Source organism: Rhea americana, unplaced genomic scaffold, assembly GCF_003343005.1.
Source record: "Rhea americana isolate MKP2758 unplaced genomic scaffold, rheAme1 scaffold_102, whole genome shotgun sequence".
Classification (NCBI taxonomy): Eukaryota; Metazoa; Chordata; class Aves; order Rheiformes; family Rheidae; genus Rhea; species Rhea americana.
In genome coordinates, this window is record NW_028185062.1 from 2,914,448 (window position 1) to 2,932,490 (window position 18,043).

At 45.7% G+C, this 18,043-nt stretch overlaps 1 protein-coding gene across 3 annotated transcripts in view; it reads left to right on the forward strand.

Annotated features, from left to right (window-relative positions):
- Nucleotides 1-14,144, forward strand: part of TYRO3 (TYRO3 protein tyrosine kinase) — a 40,990-nt gene extending 26,846 nt beyond the window's left edge. For all 3 annotated transcript variants that reach the window (XM_085306733.1, XM_085306744.1, XM_085306751.1), the window contains 8 exons: nucleotides 481-576; nucleotides 2,842-2,922; nucleotides 4,586-4,678; nucleotides 5,418-5,539; nucleotides 5,843-5,952; nucleotides 6,961-7,120; nucleotides 8,473-8,609; nucleotides 11,653-14,144. In XM_085306733.1, coding sequence (XP_085162859.1) covers nucleotides 481-576; nucleotides 2,842-2,922; nucleotides 4,586-4,678; nucleotides 5,418-5,539; nucleotides 5,843-5,952; nucleotides 6,961-7,120; nucleotides 8,473-8,609; nucleotides 11,653-12,028 — 1,175 coding nt within the window. In that variant the 3' untranslated portion in view covers nucleotides 12,029-14,144. The remainder of the gene's footprint in view (nucleotides 1-480; nucleotides 577-2,841; nucleotides 2,923-4,585; nucleotides 4,679-5,417; nucleotides 5,540-5,842; nucleotides 5,953-6,960; nucleotides 7,121-8,472; nucleotides 8,610-11,652) is intronic.
- Nucleotides 14,145-18,043: the final 3,899 nt, after the last annotated feature.

The window sequence follows — 18,043 nt, forward strand, 5'->3', positions numbered from 1 at the left end:
CATGTTGAATTTGAACTGTGGTTGACAGATGCCCTACCAGATGCATAGCACCACTGGATTTGCCATTGGCAGCTGCAGTCATAGTATATTTTAGTGCAAGGCAAAAATTCAGCACTCCTGTGCCCCAGTGTCATGCTACAGGGACTCTTTTGATTCTATGGCAATATAACAGTAAGGTGGATAGGACTTAATAATTTTAGCAGTACAATGTAAACTCAGTCTGCTGAACAGTACTGCAAGCRTGAACCAATTGATCAGTCCTGGGAGGGCAAGAGCTGGTAATTTCTCAAACAGAAACTGACTCCCAGGAGTGTTCAGTGTTACTATGATTCACTTCTGTCTCCTGGTTCGGTGAGGGCAGGACTGTCCATAGCAGTGCTGCATGGTGGGCTAGGGTGATGCTCCCACCGTCTTTGTTCTTGATGTTGTAATAGAATATTCAATTATCCCTTATTTGACCCTTCCTTTCCTTCTTTCTAGTGGAGAGCGTGGGGATCAGCGATGAGCTGAAGACAAAACTCAAAGATGTCCTAATCCAGGAACAGCAGTTCACCTTAGGGAGGATGTTGGGCAAGGGTAAGAAAACCTGAACAAGACTGTATATTAAAAGTTCCCTATGTGATACTAATACTGCTGAGCAGGGCAAAGCATTATAAGCAGTTTTTCTCTCTTTCTGCTTGTAGATGGCAACTGAAATGGTAGTTCCTCTTCTGGGATAAAACAGTTCAAAGGTTTAACATAACTAAGAGGATATTGGTTAAGCCGTACCTATAATATGGCTCTTAGAGTCRTGAGCTGTAGTGTATGCTTAGCTTTCCAAAGTGCTGTTGGTTCACTGGTACGTGAATTTCTTTCGGAGGTTTAAACAAAGGAATTCTTTCCATTTACACAAGGAGGCATTCAAATGGCCTGAGACCATACAGGGACAAAGATGATCTACCACAAACGCTCCACGCCCTCAAAATGAGTTGATTCAGTTTCAGATATTCTCAGCATTTGGGGTGATTTGACTCCACATTTTATTTTGGGCTGTTAAAGAGGCACATTTAGAACAGGTACAGCATTTTTCTGGTATTTGTCATCATTAATTCAGGCCATTAGGCGCTCTTCTTACTGGAGTTGCTGAATTTCCCACACARTGCCTCTAACATTTCTCTGAGTTTTTTAGATCAGGAGGCTGGGCAGAGTAAAGTTAGGTTAACTTTAGCTAAACTTTAGCTAAAAGGTTGGCCCAGATACTCTCTATGGAAACAGGAATTTGAATTTAGATTTCCCAAATTGCAGACTAATGTACTGATTGTTGAATGATCTTTCCCTATTTCTCAAGTTATAGGCAATCTTTAGGATGAAGTGAGAATACTGAATGATAAAACCAGTAACCAAAAGAGGAACATAGATCAGGGATCATAAGCAAAAGGGAGCTTCCTTTTTCTTTGTAATACTTTGTAATACTTGTTTTAGTGTAGTTCTCTGATACTGCTCCACTGGGAGCATTCTTCCGCTCCAGCCCTCCCAGAACAAATGTGTTCCTGAAAGTCTCTTTCACAGCAGGAAGGTGGCCTTCCTGCAAAAGAGGTTTCAGAGCACTTAGCAATGATAAGTAATTAAACACTGTCAGCTCCTAGCCAGTTTCTGAGATCCTGCTCCAACCATTCTGGGCTGGTCCCATGGCAGGTAATGAACAGAAATAGGCTGCAGTGGCACCTTGGGGGATAGAAGTTGTAGTGAGAAGATGTTGGCTGGCAGGGTCTGCTGTGTGCTGTCAGTTCCATGCTCCCAACTTTGTGATCAGGACTGAGATTAGAAGAGAGCATGGCTGTATTATCTCAGGCTCAGATGCAACTGAGCAACAATATGGAAGCAGTGCAAAATAGCTTTGCTCCTTCTTTCTCCTATTTTATGGTCTGATCCACTGCTTGTGGTTATTGTGGAATAAGCACATGCCATGCTGCAGCGAAGGACACTGGTGAAAGGCTAGTGGAAAGAYAATACTTTTGAGTTAGGTGTTAGTGCTATGTTTTGCTGCTTTCTTTTCAGTACCATAGTCCCTCATACTAATGCATTTTGAATGGAGTAAGAAGTTACAAAATTAGAGAAAATCTAGAGTCAAAACTAAATGCAAAGAGGCTGTTATGCAGTGGTATAAAGCCACATCAGGCTAAGATAATTTGAAGAGGGTTTGGCCAGTTGCACTTCATCTTGTCTCCCTCAGAGAACACACAGGGGTAAACACTTGCTCCAGTGAATTAGCATTACCATTCCCACACAAGTGTTTTGTCTATTGTCTGGTCAGCAGTGAGTCATGGAAACCGTTCCTTGAATTTAGAGAGGTAAGGTCTGATTGTGTCTCAGTTGATTGAATCTTGGCACCATTACTGGACTGTCAGCTCAGACAGCTGCCATCCCTAAGAGCTGCAAATGCTGAAAGCTTCCTCAGCCAACACATCCATTCACTGCTTCGTCTAATAGCTCTCTTTCTGACCAGGGTCTCACTCAGCTACATCCCTCACAATATAACTTCCCCAGGAACATCTGCCTGGGATCCCAGCTTGTGCTCTGACTCTGCATCTCCAGCTGGCAAAGGATTGCTTTCTCTCTCATTTCCTTTGCTTTCTGGACTGCCAGGACAGTGGTCCCTGTCTGCTAGTTTTGCTACATCTTCTAGGCACATGAATGCTGATAGCAGCTGGCTGGAACTGCAGAATGAAAAATGGAGCTGGAAGCTGCGTTCCTCACAGTTGTTCAGCTTCTTTCTCAGTGACCTCTGTAGTGAACCTGCTGTGAATCATACATTCTTCACTAGAARCTCTTCCCTCACTGCATACTCTGATCATTTTGCAGGGGAATTTGGGTCAGTTCGAGAGGCGTTACTGAAGCTAGATGATGGCTCTTTCCAGAAAGTGGCAGTGAAGATGCTGAAAGGTAAGTGGGAGCAGGGCTATCTGAAGTACATAAGCAAAGAGCTTGGAAAKATTAAACACTATCTGTCCTGTTCTTCAGCAGACATCCCGCAATGTTCTTCCTTACTCTTTTCTGTGCTTCCCACTCAGTCACTTCTTGTATGTTCTCTTTCCCATCTCTTCCACATCAGTCTTTTAATCATGTAAGCTTTTCAGGGGAGAGTTCCAACCTCGGTTGTACAGCACCTACCATGTGGGGAGTGTAACCAAAAGCAAGCTATAGCCACAGCTGCTTCTGTGCACGGAGGATCTTACTCAGTTACTTGATTCAACGCAACACTACATTCCTAACGCATAGGCAGATCTGCTTAGCCCTAATAATTCAGGGCTAATATTCTTTCAGGCGCGTATCCTAGAATAAACAGGAGTGTTTGGGCTGAATGCGTTGACAAACAAATCTGTATCGATTAGGTGTAGGTGACAAAGTAGGCTAACTCCCATCCTCCCATCTGATTTGTCCTTTGGTACAAAGGCAACTAACATACTCATAAGGCAGAAGTCTGTAACGGGAAGAATAATTAATAGACAAGCGTAAGTCAAAGCAAATGTGTTCATATATACATATATAGATATAAAAACCTATGTTACTTTGCCTCCGTTGCCCACAGAACCAAAATTAACTGTGGCTGACATAAAGCAGAGAGATACTTGCTTATCTCTAGAGCTGATGGGGCCCCCACTAAATTCACTAATACCACATTACTCTTGAGTTTCATCRTTTTCTCCAGTTTCAACAATAATTCTGATCAGTTTGCAAGCCCCTTTGTGGATAGTCAAGTTGTCTACCTTCAGGCATCTAATGGGAACTCTGTATTGCTCTCCAGAGGTATTTTCTTTCTCCACTGATTGTGAAAAGRGAATTTACTTTTGTCTTCTGAATCATACTTAAATGAATAAAGTGAACATTTGCCTGTAAGTCTGGAGTCCAATGGAGGACTCCCACTAAATTCAGCAGTAGCAGCAGGGAAAGTAGCCCCCTGGAGTAACTCCTGATTGCTMTACCTCTGTAAATCTGGAATAATAGCAATGAGAAATAATTTACTCCAAACTTATGCTGGTTTATATCACTGCTGAATTTTGTCCAAACTCTCCAGAACTGTGGGTACTTAAGAAATCTTAGCTCTTGCACATTAAATGCAGATTAGAATCAGTCATGCTTAGCGATGTAAAAGCTTTGATCTTTCATGACATCCTGGTCATAGATTAATTGGGCTGTACCGTGTTAGCCTGGGATTCCAGGTTATCCAGTCAGTTTCAACATTTTCTTTAATTTTGTATGCTATCTTCTCTCTCTCACCATTATAATTTAGCTTCTTTTAGCTAATTAATTCTTACATCTTTAACCCACATGATTTCCACAGCTTCCAAGGAAAGTTGTTGCTGAGAAAAGAGCTGCTAATCAGCAGGTCTTTTTTCTGCCAAGAATCAGTTCACCAGATGTCCCTGATACATGTTTACTGCTGCCCATCCCAGGAGAAAGTGTCAGGCTCTGCTTTGTTGTAAACTGACTGATCTAGCTGCAGGACTGAAAGGATATGCTCTGCCTCAAAGAACAAACTTCCAATAATGATTATCTGTAATGCCCCTTGGAGCCACTGACAAAGGTTATTGTCACTTCTTTCCAGCGGATATCTTCACCTCGACTGACATTGAGGAGTTCCTGCGAGAGGCTGCGTGCATGAAGGAGTTTGACCACCCACACGTTACTAAACTGATCGGTGAGTGAGTGGTTCTGCTTCATGGGGCCAAAAAGCTCCTCCCATCCCGCAGGATCCCACACAGCCTCACATGCTCACAGGCATTGCAAACCAACAGCAGTGTTAATGCAGTCACCGCTGGTGCTGTAGGGAACAACCATGTAGCAGGCTGGAGTCCTGTGTGTATTAGTGTTGCTCCTCCCAGGCTTGGAGGAAGTCAGAGGGTGTATAAGTGCTCRCAACATGCATCAACCTCTCTTGTTTAAGTCATTTCTGGGTTCTTGCCAGTGCTGTATTTGACTATCTGAGAGATGTTTAAACCACTGTGAAATGTGGAGGGCTGGATTGGTAAAAAGTAAGGGGATCGGAAATTTATCCTTTCTGAAATATTGAGTAAGAAGCAAGACATCCATGCATAGACACTGTGGAACATGGTCAGTCTCTAGAATTTGGAGATGCTCTGCTGACCCTTGGATCGGGGGCAATCTGATCTGGAGTGAATCTGGAAACGTTTAAAGCCAGTCCTATAAGAAGCTGAGAGGCASTGGGTACTTAGTATTCCTCTTGAGGATAGCTGGATTAGAGATACCTCAACACCTCCTAGCATGAAGTCATGCCAAGGAGCTTGGAGCATGGAATCTACCCTCCAAAAAGGCATCTTTTCCTCCAGATTCTAAAGAGAAAGGCACAACAGTCTGTAAAATTCCCCTCGGGACTGATCTGTTCGCTAAAAACCCTTTGTTCTCTGTATCCTCATTAGGAGTCAGTCTACGAAGTCGTCCCAAGGGTCGGCTCCCAATTCCAATGGTGATCCTGCCTTTTATGAAGCATGGAGACCTTCATGCTTTTCTGCTGATGTCACGAATTGGGGAAAACCCTTTTGTAAGTCTTCCTTATTGCAGAATTCCTTCTGGGAGGTTGCAGATTTTCAGAGATCATATTCAGATTAGTTCAGGATTGATCTCCCAAAGCTATTGGCAGATAACCAGACTCTGACACCAATGGAAGTTGTGGTTGGGATATGATGTTGAAGTGACTGTATTTAATGCTACCCACTTTGAGGAGCAACTCCTCCTTTCCATTCCCTCTCTGTATCACAGTATCCCTGCTCAATGAGTTAGTGGTAAATGTTGCAGTTTTGCCATGAATTTCCAGGAACAGAATTTAAACTGTTACTTCTTTCAGAATTTGCCTGTTCAGACACTCCTCAAGTTCATGATTGACATTGCCAGTGGGATGGAGTATCTGAGCTCAAAAAACTTCATACACAGGGATCTTGCAGCTCGGAACTGCATGTAAGTGAACTATGAGCTTTTAGAGAAAAGAGAGACTGGTGTGGCTGAGAGACACACGAGAAGCCTTTTGCAGGACAGAAGCATGGAGGGATCCTGTCCCAGGATGCCAATCCTCGTTTCCAAGTGACAGTAGGCAGAGAGGAGCCATGGTCAGGCCATGGCAGGGGCAGAAACTCCTAAGCCCCTACTGAGCTTCCAAACCACCCCTTTTTATAGGAAGCTATTCCAACACAGGTTTGCACGTGTGTCTGCAGGGTCCATAATACATTTTTGTAATTAGCCACTCTGCTGGTTTGTGTCAGCAGGGGCTATTTGCTCTGTATCATAAGGTAGCCAACAGCAGAGAATACATTTTGGCTGTGATAGGAGTAAGGAACTTGGAGTATAGCCTGGAATCCATATTCATAATATCTAGTATGTATTTTGTGGACTTGATTATCACAGTGTAAGAAATGTAAAGTTTACCCAAAGCAGGTGAAGGATTGCTTATGTGAAGAATGTTCTCTGAAAATGGTTAGGTGCATGGTTAGTATATTTTGTGATCCCACACTGCTGCTCTTGTCCTCAGATTGCCTTGCCTGCTTTGAAGAGAAGAAAGTCCTTTTTTGTCCTTTTTTTCCTCTGCTTCTTACCTGAGGGCATAGTAAGGAACAACCCATTATAGCAGATAGAACTTTGCCTCTGAAGAAAACTACAACAGCCAGTAATATGTGAAATGACACACATTTCCAATGACATTTAAACATCCAGAAGTACAGACAGGAACCTGATAGTCATAATGGAAAAGGATCTGTTAGTCTACTTTGGCACTTAAGAGAAACCTGTACTGATTTCCAGTTTTTTAATATTTTTAAAAATATGTAGACTTCCTTTAGAGAAAGCTGAGTACCTCTTTAGTCACATCTCATTTTGAGGAAAGCAGGAGGTTCTTTGAGATGTAGGAGCATGATGTCTGTTCCCTGAGGTGGCCAATAAATGCCTTTCTTAGTCATCAAAACTTTCCCTTAGGTTGGATGAGAACATGAATGTGAGTGTTGCAGACTTTGGGCTTTCTAAGAAAATCTACAGTGGAGATTACTATCGTCAGGGCTGTGCTTCCAAGCTGCCAGTGAAGTGGCTTGCCCTGGAAAGTCTGGCTGATAATCTGTACACAACACACAGTGATGTGGTAAGTTTTACTGTTGTGCATTTGGGGGCTTGTATTCCTGAGGAAGTGAAGGAATCCTTCTGTATTCACTGAGAATGGGAAAAGGCCCTGGCRATGGGAAAGGGAGTCTGCCTGGTACCTTATCTTTGAGGCACAGTGTCACCTCTACCATGGGTGCTTTCAGATCTTGGGACCAAAAATATCTGTGCGTGGTTTACGTATAACAGAAGAGATGAACCCCCCTTTCTTGCTTCTCTTGTCTTTCAGTCCTTCTTTGTTCTCCCATCCTCTCCTTCTGCCTTTTCCTTTTTCATCCTCCTTTTCCTCTCTGTGTAATGTCTTACTCTTATTCCTTTTCCTTTCTATTCTGCATTACAATTTGAAGGTGACTGGATCTCCCATGCACATGGCCTATACACTCGTGTACAAGTGTAGCAATAGTATTCCAGCCTACAGAGGGCATTGATGGAATTTCTTAAACTCCAAGYGTATCAGTGCTTAGATACTCCTCCCCATAACACTTTGCTTTGGGAGTGAGACTAAACCCATCACGTAAGAAACAAACTTCTTCATTTCCTCTTCCTTTTTTTTTTTCCCCTTCCTTCCCCTTTTGATACTTTCTTCCGTCTTCTGATCTGGTTTCCTATTAGTTTTGTCCTTCATGGCTTTGCACTTGTCTTCCCAGACATCCATGTCAGTGTTTCTGAAGAGATAGCCAGGACGGCCTTGTAACTCAGTTGTAATGTCACCCAGTGATTGGCATAACCACTGTAGACAGTGTTTAGTGACTGATGATCACAGAAACTGACCAGCRTTTTGTTTAAGGGAACCATATTTTGCACCTAACGAACACTGCAGTTTAGGTTCAAGTGTACAGGTATAACTGTACAACACAGAGCAAAAACAACATGAGCCAAAAGTGGTTACTTCCCCTGCTCGTTGGCTAAACTTGGCTTTCAGTTATACCTATACATTCCCAGTAACCCAGAATCTGGCTCAGTAAATTAAGCATCTGATCTGTGAACCCCAAAGCAATACCTTTGTATAGCTGAAAATCACAAAACTGATACCACATACTTTCAAAAACCGTAAGTGGGAGATCCTTGGGAGAGGTTTGCAGGTGAGAGACAGCTGCAACTCTRAGAGGTCCCCCTGCTCCACTGCAGGATTTCTCTGGGCAGGGCCTTCAGCTGTCTCCTGAGATAATGCGTGAGCATCAGCAACATCAGCTGGGTCTTTTTTTTTTTCCCTAGCTAGAGGCATAGTCGAACTGTGCCAAAGCCGCAGTCTGGCCCATGCTGAGCATACCAAAACCCTGCCGCAGCAAGCACGGAACTATGTGCTCACTAGCTCTGTTTGCTGTTCCCTTTCAGTGGGCGTTTGGGGTGACCATGTGGGAGATTGTGACCCGAGGGCAAACCCCTTACGCTGGCATTGAGAATGCAGAAATCTACAACTACCTCATCAGTGGGAACAGGCTGAAGCAGCCACCGGAGTGCCTGGAGGATGTGTGAGTACTTCCTCTCTTTGCTGACATTTGATTCCCTGAGAAGTCTGGCTTACTGGAAGGAAACAGAAGCAGCTGGCTGGGGCTGTGATCTGAATCTCTCCACTTTTCAGTACACAGAGGTGTTCGCTAGAAAGTCACTGGGTTAGCTACCCGATATTCTCTGCTGGCAGAGCTCACTGGAACCTGTGGTAGCTACATGAGCAGCTAACTTGGCTCAGGAGCATGAGCAGTATCAACATTAGAGGCTCTTGGCTTTGCGGAAACTATAACTGTGTTTCCAGAAACTCACTGCTCCCTGCCTCTCTCAGGCCAGCATCTAAGAAAAGAGATGAGTTTCGTGGCACATCACAAACGCCAAATGGACAAACAATCTAGGAGACAGTGAGGAAAGTAAATTGCAGAGCTGGTGGCTGGCATATGTCTTTCAGAGCTAGGTTTGTTTTTTCAAAATCACATCTGCTAATCTCACCAGAAATAGCAGGATAAAAGAGAAGGAGGGGACACAAGGATCTAAAGCTCTGTGGATCAATGTCCCACCTTAAACTACAGGTGGAAACAAAACGACAACAATCTTTGGATATTGATTTCAGACATTTTTAGACTTGCAGGAAGATTTTTGGACAGCTATCTGGGAAACAGACAGCCACATACTGCAGCCTCTGTGGCCTCTGAATAGCCAGGCCCACAGTCTTGCCTTCTGGCAGCTGAGGGTACACTCTTTGCCAGCAGGTTGTGTGAAATGTGTGCTCAGAAGTCATTGCTCCAAGGTTTGTGGCTGGAAAAACATTCGTAGAGTATACCCGTAGGGTTGAAATAGATGCCTGAGCTGTATTGACTGCCTTTGCACTGGCTTTAGGGACCTTTTCAAGCTATTCCTTGTTTGTAAAAGGGACCCATGGAAGCACCCTCCCCCCACCCCTTTCTGCTATGATGGTGGAATATTTTTTGTGGTTTCTGTTCTACAGCCTTGTTTTCTACATGAGGGAATAATCTGTACTCCTGTTACTGAAGCTGTACGTTTTTGTCTTCTCAGCAGTTCATTTTAACTATTCCTAAACTTAAATGAAAACATCAATATACCACTGCTTAAATTCTGTAAGTCTGTATCTCAACTACTRTGAGTAGCTTTGGCTCCAAGTTGTGGAGTTTATGGCCCCACGTTGTTACAGATGACAAAAGTATAGACAAGATTCAAAAAGCTACCAGGCACTGAAGAAAAATGCATCAAAAACTACTGAAAAAGCCACAATCTCCATTTTGAGAGGCCTCTCAGTTACAGATTGTTGAGAGCTGAGAGGATGTGTCGAAGATCTCACTGTGTGCTCATCTTCACCTTACATGCTTTCCCCAAGCTTCTGCTAGTGGCCGCTGTCAGAGGCAGGGTCTTGAGGCAGGTGGGCTTTGGGGCTGATCCAGCACAGCCGCTCCCAGTTCTCTACCTTTTTCCTCAACTAGATTTCTGTTGTTGGCAGCGAGCTTGCTTTGGTCCTGCAGAGTAKAAAGTCTGTGGAGTGTTTTGAGTTATTTCTACCACTTTTGAGGGTTGTAGATCAGGATTAAGACAAGCGAAGCATTGAAGCTTTCTGTAAAACTAATGTGAGATCAAAAACAGGCTCGTAAAGCTGGTATCAGGCAAGAGACATAAAAATAAAAGGCATCATGAAATGCTTTATTCCCCAGCAAAAGCCGTATCAGATTTTTTTTCTGTTTACAAGTCTAACTGAGGCTTGTTTGTCTGTAGAGCTTCTCAGTGCCAGCGCTGTGAGACCGCGCTTTGTTCCCGCTCCCTGCAGAACTGGCAACGATAAAGAAATGGGAAAGCAGCTGCCAGTTTTGAGGACGATGCACGGAGCAGGGCAGCGAGCCTGGCAGGGCTCCAGCGGAACGGGCCCCSGCGGGAGGCCGGCAGAGCGCGGGCGCTCGCGAACCGCCCGCGCGGGAGGCGATCGGAGGGGCCGCGCTCGTAGCCCCCTTCCCCAGCACGGGCCGGCTGGGCCGGCGGCTTCTCCTCGCGCCCGCGTTCGCTCAGCGAGGAAGCTGCCGCCCGTCGCCGCAGCCCGGCTGGCGGTCGCCCTCAGGCGAAACGTTGCCCGTGTAACACAGCTGAGGCTGCAGCCCGTCACAGCGCTGAGCGAGTGCTCTGCGTCGAGGCGGTGCGGCTGGAGTAGAAGGGCTATTTCAGTGTGTTTCGAAGGCGCCGTCAGCCCTGCTGCAGCCCTTTGCACGTATTTGTTGGGCCGTTTCCCAGTCGCGCTGGCGCTCTGTCATCCAGCAGTGGTGGCGTTATGCCTGCAACGCTGAGTTTACGCATTTGGAGAAAGAAGGTTCTAGAAATAACTTGCACCTTCTACAACTGGATCTCTGCAGCGTTTGCAATGACAGCTTCAGTCACAGCAGAAGTTATAAACTGGGACTTTTCTCGTGCATAAATTCAAAAACTGTTACTAGCTGGTGTTATACTCACAGTCCTGTTCAAGCTCTCCACAGACAATGGAATAAGGTTTTTCCAAAAGGTTCAGCATCCTTTGACAGGGTTTTTTGATTTTTTTTTCATACCTTCTAAATTATTATTTTGAACAAAATGAGAGTGCTTCTGAAAATGGAACGAGGAAAGAGATCCATAGTAACAGCCTATGTGCTGTCTCCTGTGCAAGCCCAAAGCCAGTATGTTTTGGGGAGAGTGACTGGGCTTTTCAATAGTCACTGCAAAAGTATTGCATGTCTCTAAATGTCTGTAATAACTCAAATGTATGCAATCTAATCTTAAAAAAATAAGTACTGCAAATTCCAGGCAAATATATACATGCCAGAATGAATTTTTTTTGCCAGCCTTCATTTTCTGAGCTCAGCCCACCCTCTGCCCTGAAGAAAGAAAACGTTAGAGGCTATGCTGCAAGTGAGTCTCACTGCAGTTAAGGATTTTAGTGGTCTGCAGGTAGCAGTGCTCCTCCCTGACGCCACTGAAGGGGTACAGAAGTGTGCTACATGGTGTTATAGCAGTGGGATGGAGGCTTTTCTCAGTGCTCTTGTCTCTCTGTTGCAGCTATGATCTCATGTGCAGATGTTGGCATCCTGAGCCCAAGCTACGCCCAAGCTTTGGGGTGCTCCGGTCCCAGCTGGAAATGATTCGAGGGAGGATGTCCACACTCTCTTCCAGTCAAGATCCTCTCTATGTCAACATTGGGAAGGACAAAGAGGATCCTGCAAGTGACCCAGCCTTGCACGCCTCCTTCGGGGATGTGGACAGTGAGGAGAGCACGGCTGGGGCAGCAGCTGCTGTCACTAGTGACTATCGCTACATCATGAGCCCCCTGTGCCTTGGAGATGAGGCTGATGGTGAAAGACATCCAGATGCAGCAGAAGGGGAGGACAAAAGCCTTCTGTATGAGCTAGAGGCTGAAGGAGAGAAAAGTTGCTAGCCTGTACGTAACAGTGATACTCTGCTTCCTTGGGACGGGATATGTGCAGTTGCAGAGCCACAGCACCAGATTTTCTGACGCCGCGTCTGGAATGGCTTTGAGCAGCACAGAGTCCCCAGGCAGCCACTGCAGCTTTCACTGTGCGTGTGGGCTGCAGAGGTGGACAGCTTGGAAAGACCTTGGCCCTCGCAGCCTCTTGGATGTGGGGAACGAGGGCAGTAGGATTATAGGTTGGTCACATCCCACTGAAGGGAGTTTGATGCTAAGGCAGGCAGTCGAGTCTGTGCTCTGCTCCTTCTCGCTGACTGCCAGAGTAGAGCCGAATGTGCCTGCTGTTCTGTCAGTGCTCGCTCTTGTGTAGATATTGTTTTCCACCCTGGCTGCATAACTTTGGGCCTAGTACCTCTGAAAACACTAATGGATATTTACAGTGTCATTCAGAACAACAGGGTAAAATCCCCTTTGTGTTTACTCAGCAGTACTGCCTAGACTTGCTGCCTACCTCAGTGGTTCTCAAACTGCAATCTGCAGATCTGCTTCAGTCCAGCAGTGACTTTGAACATCTGACAGTTTTCATGCAGTGACACTTGCTGCTTCCTTGGGCCAGGGCTCTTCTAAGAGTTTCAGATGCTTTAGTGAGCGATGAAATTGGAAACAAGGAAAATCCAGCATCCCTCTTCAACCGTTATACTTCTTTTGTGTATTTTTTTGTCTTCTGTTTGATGGCAATTCAGTCCTGACCAGACTTGCAGCTGGCAGTAAAAAGTGAAGGGAGGGGGAGCAACCGGCATATGTGAGGACAAGTTCTAACTTCAAAGGAATCGAAAGGAAGCTGTGCAGAGGGGACTTAACAGCTGAATGGGGAAACAGTGCTGCTTAATGCAAAGTGCTGCCCTCCAGGAGAGGAAGGAGACAGCCTAGACACAGAATGGCAGCCTGTAGACTTGCATTGGATTCAGTGAGAGCAGGATTCAGCATTTGCTTTAAAATAGGATTGCTTTAATCTTTCTCTTTAGTTGTCCTATTACTTTTTCAAATAACCAAGTGCTGTAGCTGCTGTAGTGAAGATGTGAAATCAGTTTTGGAAGGTGTGTGTGCTGGAGGAGGAAGGATCCCCTAGAGATCTCTCTCGAAAGGCAGGGTCCTCGTTATGAAAAAGCTTGAGAACCACTGGCCATCCTTTTAAGGAGGTCTTCAGGCACGCTGTAAAAGCCACATCAGATCATAGGCTAGTATCACTGCAGCCTTCCATACAGAGCAAAATTAGTGGTTTTGCTCTTTGAGTTTTGTTTTGTTTTACAATCAGCATGTCTGACTCACTATAACTGCAAGCGCTTGTGTGGTTTTTAATAATTTAATATTTTAGTGTAAATCAGCATTTGTTTTGTGCAGTGGTTCTCAGCACATGCAAGGAAGTTCAGTTACATCTTACTCTATTTATCCTAAATATTTGCTCGATCTTAATTTGTTTTATTCCCAATGCCCTGAAAACTCAGCAGTATCATAYGACTTAAAATTCCACATTGCTCTTCCTTAGAAGCAAATACCATAAATGTCATAATTTGCTGAGTTGTTGAAGGTGGGACCAATAGAGATCAAATTAGACTACAGACTTGGTATCAGAACACTCCATGCTTCAATGCCCAATATTTGGTTATTGTCAGCTTGGGGGCTAACTACAAAATTCAGGTCCAATTTCAGCCCCTATTGTGAACACTTCCTAGGGAAGGGAAATTTCAGTCTGGGGTTTGGGCACAAGTCCTTTCTGTAAAGTTTCCTGCTAAAAAATGATGTCCTACAGACGTCTGCAGAAGTTCAGTACAGTTTCTCAGTCACAAATACAAACTGCACCATCTTACACCCCAGGCAGTACAGGGTTTTCTCTTCAGTGGGCTGGGATCCTGTAAATGCAGGTGAGAAGATAACACCTAACAAATTATAAGGGAAAAACCTGTGCTGGGACACCTGTTTGCAGGGAGGGTGGAAAGCTATGCTCCCTGCAGCTGCCTGGGAAGTGGAGATACATACAGACTGTACATACAGACTCTAACTTTGGGAAGCATGTCATTAGTTTTTATGCATTTTTTTAAAATAATAAAACATGTACTGTGTCTGAGTCCCAGTTTTTATCTGTGACAGAGTTTGTGGTGATGCTCTGGAAGGATTTTCTCACTTCCCGGGATCATTAGTAAAAGCGGTTAGTCTGATAGTGAATCTCTCCATCACAGCTAAAAGCAGTGGTTCTCCCTTTATCACATGTGATTAAGCCACTTTCCTGGAGGCAGAGCACGTTTCTGGCCTTCCCAGGTGGCAGGGTCACGCCGCAGGGCTTTTACCTTGGGGCTGTGAAGCCCCAGCTCTGGTGAACATGGGCTGGTGCTCCCCGAAGCACCAGCTTCTCTGGCCCCAGCTGTGCGGGAGCAGGGGGAGAAGCTTTAACTGGAAAATGCTTCATCCTCCATGAAAATTGGACTTTGTTGGTCCTTCTTCCTCAAACCTGTTTACACCCATCCAATTACCAGCAGTGCTGTCTGTGGAAGAGCGGTTTGGAGGCAGTGGGTTATATTCAGCTGCTGCGTCATATGTTCCAAACATAACATAAAAGAGCCCCTGGATTTCCAGCTCACTGAGAAGAAAAGGTGTACCTCACGCTTTTCTTCTTCATCCGCAAACAGCACGTTGCACGCCCTCTGCCTGCCAGCTCACRCAGAGAGGAAGAGTGACGGGAAACGGTAGGAGCACTCACCCCCCATCTGCAATGCAGGAAAAACGGCTTCCTAAGCACCGAGTGGCTGATTTTGTTATTATTTTAAGGTTCCATTGCCCAGTGATGTCCCTTGGATCTAGTTCAAACGATGATTTAATGCTTTTGCAYGCCAGCCTGGTCAGACCAGGTACAAGTGAGGCTGGCCTGTGGGCGGGAGAAGCAACACCAAAAGAAGAGCTAGTGAGAAAAGAGGGAGGATGGGAAGAAATTTTAAAATGGGCACAGATGGAATGAGCTGCAAAGGCAGCAAATGAGGCATTCGTAAAGCAGAAACAGGTATTTTATATATGGAGTATCAAAACAGAAACCATTGCCCTGGCTTGGACTAGGCACGGCTCTGCGCTGCCCGTTTCCACGGAGCCGGCCTCTGTCCCGCGYGGGCCAGTGAGCCTGACGGCACGCCGCCTGCACCCACGCCTCCCTGATGATGGGACACCATCTCCTCGGGCTCAGGCCCCTCGGTGCTCTGCACTGRTTGCTCAGGAGTTGCCTGCAGTGCACATTTCCCAGAGCTAATGCCCAACTGCTCCCGCACCTGTCACCATCTTCCTTTATCTGCGTCTGGACGGAAATCTTGCAGCCTTTACTCAGTCAAAAGACTCCCTTAAGTCAAATGCAAATAATTTGGAGCAAAAGTTTGAGTTCAGTTGAGCAGAGAAAGGAACAGCAGTTGCACATACATGTTTTCCTCATTTACATTCCATTTATTCTGGCAGTATTCATTTTTCTCCAGTGCTCAGACAGCTGCCAGCTTCTGCAAATTCACATACTTTTTACTAGGAGTTTCTCTTGAGGCTATTCTGCGATACTTACAGGGACCCACATATAAAGCCCTAATTTAATACTGATTTGTTATTTAATATACATTATGTTGCAGTTAAAATAGAAAGTTGTTCTTTGAACCCTTGGAACTAAGGAAGCCTGGTCTTTTGTGGATTTGCATCCCACTGTTGATTGCAAGTCCTGGTTGAAGCTTTTTCCTAGTTGAGTCACTTTTAAGAGCTTTTTCTTCTGTGGATTCCCTGGTGTCCAGTAAGAAGTGAGCAAATGCCACAGTTCTGTCTGTGGTGAAGGCAGTTATGTGGCATTAATAGGGTCTTTCACACAGAGCCTATTTTTAGAAAACTCGGTAGGAACTAAATTATCCTTCAGGCTTCTATCACATTTGACTGAAATTAGCCAATGGATTCAAAAGTTATTAGGGACAACACCTGCAGACTGAGATCAGAAAGCCTCGTTACCATAGGAAACTGGGCGAAAAATCAATTTCTTGGTCCAAGARCAGAAAAGACTGACGGACATGATTTTTGATCGCATTTGCTCTTTCATATAAAAGGAACTTGGCGTCAGTATGAATCAGACCGCAGCGACTGCGCTAAGGTCTAGCGACAAAACAAAGATGATACAGCGCCGGCTTACTCATCTCTCCGTGGCTCCTCAAGCTTCAGGCGTGCCAAGCCGGTTCACTTAGTCTGAGTAGGCTGGGGAAACATAAAATCTTTTGGTCGTGTTGACAACGACCTGAAATTGGGAACTGGGTATTTTAGGAGYGCTGTCGCAGCTCCCGGTGCACCCAGCTTTCCAGGCGGGCAGACGCGCTCTGGTGAGCTTCCAGCCATAGCTGCTAGCAGGCTGGCTCCAGCCAAGCCTGGCGAGTAGCTCACCAGCTTTTATTTCCTCCAGCTTCTGTTTGCTAGCTTAAAACAGAATTAAAAAAAAATGTTTGACCTTAGGAAATGGATTGCACTTGTTAATTTAAGCTTTGATGCGTTCAGTAGGGATTTAATGAGACTGGAATAGTTTCCAGAAAAGCCATTATAGGAACTGAATCTTGCCAGCCTGCTGTGCGAGGGACATGGAAGGAGGGCTTGCGTGCATAAAAAAAATCCAATTGGAAATATAATATATTGTGCTACATGCTGATGAACACACAAAGCTGGCAAAAACTGGAAGTTGAGAGAAACTGTGGGACATGTGAGGGAACAGCATTTTGTACACTGCAATATGACAATTAGTGCAGCAAATTCAGAGGGTTGCTGCTCTCGTAGTTAATATATAAGACACCGATCCTGATTGCTACCCTGTCATTAACCAAAGTGCGTGGGAGACTGCTGCTGGCTTTTTACTTCTGCTCAGCCAATGAATGCCTTTGCGGCAGCCGCTCTTGCCTGGGGGATGCTGGTATTACCTAGGGCTGAGAGTGCTTTGGTCACTCACTGCTGACTCTCATTATTTCTCCTTGTTCATTTACATTAAAAGAAGCTAAAAAAAAAATAACACGGGCCAAACTGCTAGGTGATGTAAATCAGCAAGGCTGCACCATCRTCAACGGAGGTTCAGGCCTAATAAATACATTTTCTGGGATTATTTGTCTACGTTATTCCCCCTCTTGCACAAAGTTGCTTAAACAGAAGCAGGAACAGAGATACTTTGCAGGTGTGTGGCTGGCCTGCGAGAAGAGGCTGAGCTTTAGCAGCTTTTCAGTGCCCACAAACGTTGTACCCGCAGCAGCCTCCGAGGCCGGAGGCTGCAGGCCTGGAGGTCATGCAGGGAGCCAGACTGAGCTCAGGGACGGAGCATCTTCCCGCCTCCCTGCTGCACAGCGCGGCCAGCACACGGGTCCCAAGCCATGGACAAAACCCCGGCACTAAACAAATTGTGTCACATCCAGGGCTCCGACCTGCGTTTACTGAGCAGACAGCAGAGGCAGTTCAAGACGTAACCATCTCCGGAGCAGCTGGTCGCTCCCCGCCACTGGCATTTGGGCTCCTGGCGGCCAGGACCGGCGATGCCCGGGCTGATCAAGGTAGGCACGAGCGACGGCAGCAGGCGCCGCACGGAAGCGATGAGGCACGGGCACATGCTTCCAGCAGCACTGCCGTGGGGGTGGAAATCTCCGGCRGAGCGAGCAGCCGGTGTCTTCTCATGCTCCCCCCCGCCCCAGGCTGATTCACTCGAGCTCGGCTGCCAGCACTCCCAGTTATGSCGGTGCAACTCCATTGAAGCTGAGACACCGGGTTACACCTGAGGGAAAGATTTGGCTCGTTGCTTGAAATATTTTCCAGCTATTCATGAAATCCCTCTGGGTCACTGCTTAAAATCCCCAGGGCTGTTGCCCTGCCTGTGGGCCAACTTTCTCTGCAGGCATGACCATGCAAAACCCCAAATGCGAAGAACTGAACCTGTTTTATCAGAGAACTACATGGCTTGATATTTCTTCTTTTTCTCTTGCAGTATACCCAGGGAAA